This window comes from Rhipicephalus sanguineus, chromosome 2, assembly GCF_013339695.2.
Source record: "Rhipicephalus sanguineus isolate Rsan-2018 chromosome 2, BIME_Rsan_1.4, whole genome shotgun sequence".
In the NCBI taxonomy this organism is placed as follows: Eukaryota; Metazoa; Arthropoda; class Arachnida; order Ixodida; family Ixodidae; genus Rhipicephalus; species Rhipicephalus sanguineus.
Window position 1 is genome coordinate 217167853 of NC_051177.1, and position 10667 is coordinate 217178519.

General features: G+C 46.0%; 1 protein-coding gene across 1 annotated transcript in view; it reads left to right on the forward strand.

The window, feature by feature from the left end:
* The window catches only part of LOC125757307 (uncharacterized), a 48604-nt gene extending 38294 nt beyond the window's left edge, over positions 1–10310 (forward strand). Inside the window, exon 5 of the mRNA XM_049412765.1 lies at positions 10042–10310. Within this exon, the coding sequence (XP_049268722.1) occupies positions 10042–10269 (228 nt within the window). The 3' untranslated portion in view covers positions 10270–10310. The remainder of the gene's footprint in view (positions 1–10041) is intronic.
* The last annotated feature ends 357 nt before the right edge of the window (positions 10311–10667 follow it).

Sequence of the window (10667 nt, forward strand, 5' to 3'; positions counted from 1 at the left end):
AGTGCTTGAAAAACTGTCCTCAAACCATCTCTCGTTCCGATCAAACTTCCACCTTTGGCGATCAACGACCACGTTACCGGCCAGTGAAGCAGCGGTGCTTAAGGTGTTGGCGAGAATCCAGCGTCTCTTCATTTCTTCGATTTCCCCTCTTGCAACTTCTATACCGAGGTCGATATTGCCAGATGCCACTAGAAGAGCAGCCAAAAATTCGCGGCGCCTGGCGCAGGAAAGCAGACGACAGAAAGTGCGAATGCCAGCGTTGCCAAGTGTCTGCGATGCCTGATGTCGCTAGCAGAAGTGCAAAAAACGAAAACTTTTCACAAAGCAGACGCTTTTAAACATGCTAAATACTACGTAAAAAATGAGTTTCATTATTAAGTTTTTGGGCACACTAACGCCACTTGGTGCACTTTGTTTAAGCCAAGCTCGATTCGGATTAGCTTGGACCGTGTAGCAGCGGCCATAAAGTTGATCGCGATGAAGAAAACCGACCCGGACCACCCTGATCGGGATTAAAAATGTCCGTGTGGCATCGGTATAAATTGAGCAAGCGCAAAAAATGATTTAACTGTGTCATGGTAAGAAGGCGACTAAGGTACCTGAAATATGACGATCGCAATCGGCACACTGGTCCACTGCCTCTGACATAATCTCGTTTGAAGTGGCCGTCTCCTAAGAAACGCTATCGGGGAATGGTTCGAGGGGTTTGATAGGCAAAAGGAGGACATAGTGGTCAATTATTGCAGCTTAGACCTGCAGAGTAGTAATTACGATATTGTAGGAATTAAAGTAGACGAAAAAGCACCTTTGCTGCCTCTGTAGTGCCGGAACACACATGGAATAGCGCGACCGATGCTCCAACAATTGACATACGATGGCGGGCCTTCGTTTGTCAACATTGTTGTGTATTTGTGTGCGTGTTAGCCAGCGCAACTCGTAGCCAAGGCGGTGAGTGCGGAAGACTTTTTTTTGAGCAATAATATTAGGTGTCTGGCATCATTAGGTGTCTCTTACAAGTGTTTCTTGGCTTTATTGAAGCGAAAGCCATGTATGCCTCACTAAGCACTGAATTTAACTTTTGGCGTCCCGCGTCGTCGGCGGCGTCTCGCGTCCTGCGGCGTCGGGGACAACTATGACTTTATCATGACGTTAGGGATCGAAAAAATTCTGGCATGAGGTCATGTGACGTAGCGCCACTTAATGCCGTCGTAGTGCGCTCCTTTGTGCGGTGAACAAAACCGGAGAGCGCGCGACCTCAAGAGAAGAAAATAAGGACAGCGCTTCGCAGAGGCACGCGAAGCCACGGCTCGTGTTCCCTGCTGGCGTCGATTCTGGCTCAGCAGTTTCGTTCCTTCGCTCCTGTGGCCAAAGCCTACACCTTCAACACTCGTCGCTTGGTCAAAAGTGGGCCGATCACGCAGGCAGTGCGAAACCACGCTAGGTGCTCAAGGATTTCGGAGGGTGGCGGGGCAGCATATTATTAGGGAGCCTATATGAGAGGCCGTTCGCGTAAGCGCTTTGATACATCGACGGAGAGGAAAATGAAGGTGGATTTCGCCTTCGAGCGTAGCGATGTGGGCTTGTTGGTGCATAATGGAAAGACAGCTTCTTAGCGCTGGTATAGACGAGGACACATAGGAAGAGACACGCCCATGTGTCTAGTGTCTCTTCCTATGTGTCCTCGTCTATACCAGCGCTAAGAAACTGTCTTTCCATTCGCCTTCGAGTCGTCTTAGGTGAATGCACAATGGACTCTGTGATTTTTTATGCTGAATCTAACAATGACGTTGAGTCCTTAGTAGCGTTTGGTTTCGTGCTAGTTGGTACACGGCTCAAGTTGAATTGGTGGCGCAAATGCTCGGAGAGGGATGAAGAACACAGGACAAGCACACTCGCAACTAAAATTTATTCTTCCAAGAGTTCTGCTTCACAACCCTCAATCATGCGCGCAAGACCAAAGTAAAATAATATAATGTCTAGGAACACCACTTAATCAAATCCTATCAACCAGAAACCTATACTTCTCATAAATAGTCACGGAAGGAACATTGACACAACGATCACCAAATTTCTGTATAAGTTTTTCCCGTTTCTCATGTACAGAGGAGACACCTTCGAGAAGGCTGTGCGCATTTATTGGTGAATGTATGCTTGAAGATTGCAGCAGGATATGTACATGGGCTTTTGTACGATTTTATAATGCTGAGTGTGAGCGAACTCGCTCTGAAAATGTTCTGCTCTGATTGTATCCCTGTATCTGTCAACTCAATAATGACTGTAGGAATTTTCAAACTGAATAATTAGAGCTATCAAGTTATTGTGAGAGGGACACTGCAAGGTCAACTTCATGAAATCGACCAATAGTCATTTTGCTCTAGCGTTACTTTGATATTTGATCATTAAGTGGACACATCCCCGCCGTCATACTGGCTGGGAAATTACAAAAGTGATTCCACCACATTATTCTATGGACGCGAATTCCCGTCAAAGCCAGCGGCCCAATTCATTAACGGTACTTCGCTGCAAATTTCTAAACACTGTATTGCACACTAACTCACCAAGATCTAAAGCTGGCCTAGTTGGTCGTTTGTAATTCCGCGCGCTACTTTCCTGAAACTGTAATAGTTAGCGCTTCTGATTTCATAGCCTTGGATCGTTAATTTTTTCACAGCTGAGAATGAATTCACACGTTACTCAGCATTTTTATTACGACAAGAAACGAATACCCAATGATAAGAGCGAGAATCCGCTCCGTTGGCGGCTTGACGACGCTCCTGCAACGTTTTCTTTGTCAAAGTAATACCCTGAATACGAATGCTAAACGTTCATGGTGCAGCCCAGAAGTGTGGAAATACAGGTAGGGGAGGACTGGGGAAGCCAACGAATCGCTTCCTCCCTTAGCTACACACTTCTTTGCTTAGCGCTGCCCATCTTCACTATGAAGCAAGTTCGTCCACATCGCTATTCTGAATCAGTGCGCTAAACGCTTGTACAATGTCTTTACAAACATGAAAACTAGGCCATACGAAAAAATTTAGAGCCCTTCCAAATTTATCGAAGAGCGAATACCAGCAAAGCTAGGGAAGAGCTCCGACGGCGTGATGTCACGTGTGCGTTTGGTTTTACTCACCCGATTGTCGTCGGTAGCATTGGCTCGACGGGACGAGCACACTCGCGCGTCTGGGTGCACCGACGTTCCTCGTACTGCCACTGCCCCTCTTTGGAACGTACGACAGGCGTCCGATCTATGGCGAGTCCAAAGAACTACTAAACATGGCGTTAGCGCAATTTCTTACGTCATGATACAACGAACATACGCGATTTGTTGACGCGGCGTAGTGGATGAAAACTATGGCATCTTATTCAAGACGGCTACGCCAATCACAACGCGCGTGCTAGCGCGGACGCGCCCACGTGGCAGCTAGTGTAGGCTATGTCATGTAATGAAGAAGCAAAACCTACGGTCCCGCGAAAAGCGCGGTGTAATGTGCAATTTTTGCAATCCTAAGCTTGGAAACGCCGCCAACCTGGCATTTCATATGACGCCACGAGATGGCGTGACGCGTTTGTCTGAACTTGGAGCCCCATAGAGGCGCTAGGTAGGAAGTCTATCACAATGCAACAACATATTGTAGATGAAGGAGGCAATCAATTGGAAGGGTTCGAAGCGCTAGGTTACATACGAAAAGTAACAGCCGACTCATTTAAAAAGATCGTTCAAGGGATATCCCCGGTGAGTAAAAGTATGAAGGAGAGAGCATACGAGGAAGACCTACACTCTAAGAAAAAAAAGAGTATGCGTGACTCTTTTCGAAGAGTTCTGACTTGCCACGTATAGGACTCTCTTTAAATAGTCACGGTGACTCTCTTGGTGGGTCAGGGTCGGCTCGCTCTAGGAGAGTCCCCTGACCCTCTAGGAAGAGTGCAAAGACTCTCACCGGAGGATCACGTTACCACTCATAGGGAGTCAGACGACTCTTGCCGGTAACGCTCCTAGAGGAGTCAAGGGACCCACACCGAAGCATCAAGCGACTCCATAAATATTTTAAGCTACTCATTTGATCCTTGCTCTACTTTTGCGCGACTACTGTTGAAAATAGTGGAGTATTCATTTTAAGCAAGTCGAATAATACTTGCCGTTCTGCCCAGCGACTGTAAAAAAAGAGTAGTTCAGTTTTAGCATTATTTTAATAAAACTCGTCAAAACAACACATATTTTCCAACAAAGTTATATAGAAAGCGCGAAAAGATGGTCTGTGATTTCCAATTAAGAAGTTTGGGTATTCCTCATTTACATGCTTCTATGAGTATAGCCAACTAAAATGTGTGACTGTGATGTGCACAGTGTCATATGGTGCTAAATAAACAGCAGAAATCGCCATCATGTTTCCATATTTATTCCTTGTGATTAAGAATAAATAAAAAAGTGGTGACGGCTTGAGGCATCAGACTTGTGGCTTGCTAGGTTGTCGCTCCTGCCCAGCGTGAGCACCACGAAAAACGGTATCTGAAAAGCAGAACGTGATATTATGATGAGAAAATGAAATTGCAGTAAAAGTTTGCAAAACCTACACAATAAGTGGTTCACACAGACATAATAAAGGCTAACAACAAAACAACAAAGCACATCCTCCGGCAGCCAGGGGCATGCCGTGAGCGGTTATTGACCGCACGTTTTACAAACGTAACCCATCCTTAAATACTCAGATAAACAGATGCGAGTACTAGGGCCCGAACGACACCCAGCGCGTGCGTACGCCGTCTACGTCGAGATCAGACATGTCATATGCCAGAATTAGCGCACATAACTCCCACAATCACGTACACTCACTCGATTCTGTTATAGCGCCCAACGTCATCGCAGTGTATGCAAACCACGAAAACAGCAAACAGAAACGAGGGAAAAGAGTGCACGCCGGCGGCCGCAACAACGCGCGCCGTCGAAAGTCTAGAGCTTTTTTCACTTTACCGGCGAGGCGTGTCCAACTTCAATGACTACCGCGTACATTCTGGAAGCCACCGTACTATATCTGCACCTCAAACTACCGTCTTTAAGCCAACAAAAACCATTACATATAGTGCGTCTGAGCGTACTGTACACAGGCTTTTTTTTTCGCGTTCCCACGCGTGGAAGCACGCCGCACACTCAAGGTCGATGGAAATGTTATTATGAAGTAGACTAAAGTGCACCTCAAAACGACATCTTGCACCTTCAGTAGTGCAGACACGACGTGCGATCAGCAAGAAATGACCCTCGATTATTGTTTGCATCGCTCATTTTATGGGAGCTTGTACAGCAACGCGCATAACGGTGGCAACTCGTTAACTGACAGCTTTAGTTGGGCATCCGCAACAGCCCCGCGGATACAGGCTACTGTTGGAAATGGCGGGCAGATTCCGCAGAGCTGCTGCAGACGCCCAGCTAATGCTGTATAATTAGTACCTACGAAAGCAGTACACTCACCGTTTACTGGCGCCCGTTGTCGGTGTCTGCAGCTCCATGAATATTCCGCCCTCCAAGCGTCACTTCGTGCACGGAGCCGGCTTCAATATCACCGAAGACGCGCAACCAACTCATCCACGCAACGCATTCCAATAGACCAGGAGACTGAGACGACTGAGACATGGGTGTTCTCTGACTGAGAGAGGAGAGCGGCGCGCCACCCAGGCGCCAACCCCGTCTGCGTCTGCGTCGCCGAGCAAGGCGCCACAACGGCGCCAAAGGGCGAGCGTGCGATATGTATGGCGTATACGGCGGCTCTTCCGTATACCGAAGCCAATCGAAACGCGCTTCAGGAGGGTCCAGTGACTCCTTCCCAAATGCGAACTCTTTTTTTCTGCCTGTACCTTCCAAAAGGGGTCAGATGGACACCCGAAGGGAGTCACGTTTCCATGACCCTCTTTTGACTCTCTTTTTTCTTAGAGTGTAGTACAAAGATCCCTGGATTTAGATGGCGTTCCTGTCAGCCTCGTTAACGAACTGGTACATAACACTAAAGAAGCTCTGTTGAAAGGCGTAGAAAAATGCTTACAGGATAGGCAAATACCGGAAAGTTGACGAAAAAGTACGATGAACTTAATCTAAAAGGCAAGGCAGAAAAGGATAACATTCGCACGTATAGACCGCTAACATTACATCGGTACTATACTGGTTGGCGATGGAGGCAGTAAAATTAAACATAGAAACATCGGCATAACATAGCGATATTTTCGGAGAACTTCAGAATGGATTTCGAATTGACAGGCGGTTAGACGAGAACTTACTTGCTCTCACTCATCTAAAAAAGGGGGCCCTTGTACGTGGTTTTTGTAGACATCAGCGGGGCGTATGACAACGTTAATCAGGAAATATTGTTGGATATATTGAAAGAAATGGGCATAGGTGACGACTGCATTCACCTTTTGAGGGAGATATGCCGATGAATTAGAGTTCGCGTAGAATAGGAAGGAATACGTAGCGAAGTGAACGTTGATATTCAGATGGGGTTGAGACAGGGATGTCCTTTGTCCCCGCTGTTATTCATGCTGTACATGGTGAGTATGGAAAAAAGCGCTAGAAGGTAGCAACACTGGTTTTAATCTGTCACACAAACAGGCCGGCGTGATGACTGAGCAGAAGCTGGCAGGTTCATATTATGCTGACGATATTGTCTTATTTTGGGACAGTCTAGATGATATACAAGGGCTGGCGGTTATGTGCGTAAGGGAAGGTGAAGCTCTAGGACTAGGATTTAGTGTAAATAAATGTGGATTGATGGTATTCATTGATCCCAGTGATCAGGCGGTTTCAACCCAGGGCCAAGAAATACCGAGCGTAAGCGAATACAAGTACCTCGGAGTATGGGTACAAAAAACAAAGAGCGTAATGGGGTTATATGATAGGTACGAGGTGCTCCGAGGTCTGTGGAAAGGTGTAATGGTTCCAGGGCTTACATTTTGGAACTCAGTGGTCTGCATGAGGTCAGAGCTGCAATCAGGAATCGCAATCACGAAGTGCATAAAGTCAGAGCGGCAGTCAGGACGTCCCGCCCAAAGCCAGGCGGGACGCCTCGCGTTGGGCGCTCACGGGAAGACGACAAATGAGGCTGTAAATGGCGATATGAGAGGGTACGTTTTGAGATGAGGGAAGCTCAGAGCAAAATGAGGTTCGAAGGAAAGGCTAAGGAATATGAAGGAGAGGAGATGGGCAGGGAAGGTGTTCTGGTATTTGTATGGGAAAAGCGTTGACAGACAGTGGAGAAAAGAACTAGGAGGATAACCAGTAAATACACGGCTGGCACTGTAAGCAATGTGGCAACAAAGAGCTTTAAGCGAAAAGTCAGAAAGGCGGAGAGGATTTACTGGATGGCAGCGTTGAAACAAAAAATAAATAAATGGCTGTGTGTAACTACCGAAAGGGCATAAATGAACTAAAGAGGGAGATATTTTATGATAATTCAAGGCGAAGCGCTTTACTCTTTGAAGCCAGGTCGGGTTGCCTTAGGACGCGTAATTATAAAGCTAGATATAGTAAAAAAGAAAAACAATGCACATGTTGTGAGGAAGCTAACGAAACGGTACAGCATGTTCTGATTGAATGTGTAGATATCAAACCAGGTGTACGTTTGGGCACGAGCCTACATGAAACCTTGGGTTTTAGGGAGAACACTGGAAAGCTGAACACGCACCAGATAGAAATAAGTAAGAAACAGTTACAGTATTGGTAGCAGAAAACTAAAGAGAAAGGACAAATCTAAATTGTGGAAATAAGCACATTCTATTGTAAGGGGCAGAGAACTGGGCGGTTAATTTACGTTTTTTTTATAGTGAGACCAATTTAATCGAAGTAGACAAGGCATTAGGCCAGCACCAAAATAAATGCGAAAAGGTTTTTTTGTCCAGCCTGCTGGCACACATGTCACCACCCGTTGGACGCTCATAGCGTCTATCCATCCATACATCCATCCATCCAATTCGGGTGCCACGAAGTCAGTGCTGCCTCCTCCAGGGGCAGGTTGGTGACATCCTGTGTTCAGGTGAGCGCCATATTGGGTCGAAGTGGTTGTCTCGGAAGCCGCCTCTTTTGACAGTGACGTGCAAACATGATGACCGACACGCGCATGAAGCAGCAGGAATAATAAGCTTCAATTGAAACCACGAATTTCGACGTGATATTCAAGGCGTGCGCCATATGTCTGCCTGTGTGCTCCGGCACAACATGGCGGATAGGCCGGACGTGTTCCACCCTAAATCTTGTCTACATGAGTACGCTAGACAGCTTGGCTGTAAAAGACAGAAATACTGATTGGAACAAAAAAAGTTAGTCTAATGGGGAAGGAACCACTACAATCAGCCTTGTGTGAACCCACACGTTGCCAAATGACCAAAAATGATAGCCTTCCAAAATTGAATATCTAAAACATAAAACAAAACAGGCAGTAATCGATGACATTTTAACAAATAGAGAGGTTCAAAAAAGACCATGGAAAATGAAATAGACTGCATATGGGATCTGTACTGAAAGTAAGGAGACCGAGTATAGAAAACACAACTTATCTGGGAAGTCACTACAGTGTACTTATTATTTTTGAAATCACCTTGGCCACCGACACACCTTGTTCACCGAGTTTCTCGCTGTTTTTAGGCGTCTTAGAAACGTCACAGAAAGAGCGCTCGGCCTGTTTTGTGGCGGGAACATCGTGACTATACCTTTTGCCTTGAACCTCGACAAGATCGCTGAGAGTGAGCCGCTGAATATTGCCGTGGGGCAAAGACAGCGATGTCACAAACCCGCAGGATGTAGCGTCAGTCTCTTGAGGACTTCCACGTAGGAACTTGCATTTGCCGTTCTCCGGGATGGAACAAATTTCTCGTGGACAACCCTCGAGCCATGGAACACGACGACCTTCCGTTTGGATGTATCATATTTAAGCTTTTCTGAGACATGGAGAATCACCTGCACTTGCGTGCAACGCTGAGCTCTGTACTTTTTTTTTCTGGATCAGTTTGAAACCCGACGTACGTTTTATCTTTGTTGATAACCTATGTTAGAAAGTTTTCGGTCAAATAGTGCTATCAATCGCAGTTTACACATTGCAATCATTCGGGAGAAACGGCCATCATGCTCCATTTCGACATGGTTCAGTACATGCGGTGGCAGCTTTCCGCTCATCTCACACTTTTGAAAGTTTTCACAAAAAAATATTGATGAACTGATAAACACTATTTAGCTCGGCCGGTCTCAGTCGGACTGACACTCACAAATAGCTCGCTCAAAGAGACTCGCGAGGAGCCGATCTCGCGAAAACATTGCCCAGTCGCATTCAATAAGACCTGACCCAAACTGATCAAGTTGGTCTGAGTGAGTCACATTGAGTGGACTGTCGAGTTTTTCCACGTATGTTTTAAAGTACGTGCAATTGCCTGTATTTCATATATAATTTCCTTGAAATGTTACCAGTCGACAGCAAAGCCATCGAGCACCATGACGCCTAATATTTGACGGTGGATATCTGTTGGTGAGCTGTTCGTTGTACTACGCTGCTGTGCTTGGAGAGCTCGGCGATTAGTTCATGACGAAATTTTGAATCTATACTAAATGTACGAAAATTATTTCTAGACAGTTAAGACGTCTTCGACATAGTGCTGAATCATTGAGGTGTTGGTGATGAAAGTGTCGTGCGCTTTCAGTTTAAATGTAAACTTCATTATTGGAAGGACAAAGCTCTGACCGGTACATTTTAATAAATATTTATGCAGCAGCTATGGCGGCACACTGCTACTTACAGCACCATGAGTTTAGTGTCCACCTTCGCACCCGCGTTGTGGTGTGGTGGAACGGATGTGCGCCGTGCTTTATTTGCATGTTAAGTAACCCCAGGTCGTTAATGTAGACCGCAGCCTTTTACCAAAACATACCGCCTGTGTGACCTGTAGATTTTATTCCGGAGAAGTTTGTATAAAACACAGGTATACACCGATGTAGTAATCACGATCACAACCGCCAGCACGCAAGTATGTTTCCGGAAAGCTTCTCATGGTGCTAATGATGTGTTTCTGCAGGGTTTCTTTACAATGGGCTCCGCAGAAGGGTTTGTATCAACGGCGACATTTCCCGAGCTCGAAGAGGATTTTTTCCGTGAAGTCCCAGTCGAAGATCCAAGAAACTGTGTGCTCGGCATCTGTTATACGTCGGGCACAACAGGGCTCCCGAAAGGCGTGGTCGTCACTCACTTCGGCTTCGTCGCAAATATAGCAATCGCTGGGTATGCAAGTCCACCTTATATCTAGCTGTGCAAAACGCAGGTTCTTATTATAGTCAGTCAATTATATTGGTAAAAACGACTGCAAAGCAATGCCGACGCGTTTGTGTGGCCACGCTTTCCTTGACCTTGTACAGTACTCACGGATTGAAATAGGACAATTTAGGGCTAAGTAATGCACATGTCTTCGTTTCTACCGTCTTCAGTTCGGATGATATCAGCGTAATTTCGACTTGGAACGTGTAGATCAGAGCCAACATTGTCTTTAGAGACCAGATTTGTCCCGACATGACATGGTTATCTCGAGCAATTGCGCACACGGACTAAAAGATTTGATGTCGCGTTTGAAGCCGTGAATACTGTACATCTTTTTTATGTCGATCTGCGTATATAAAGAAATCTGATGCATTAAGCGAAATGGTACTT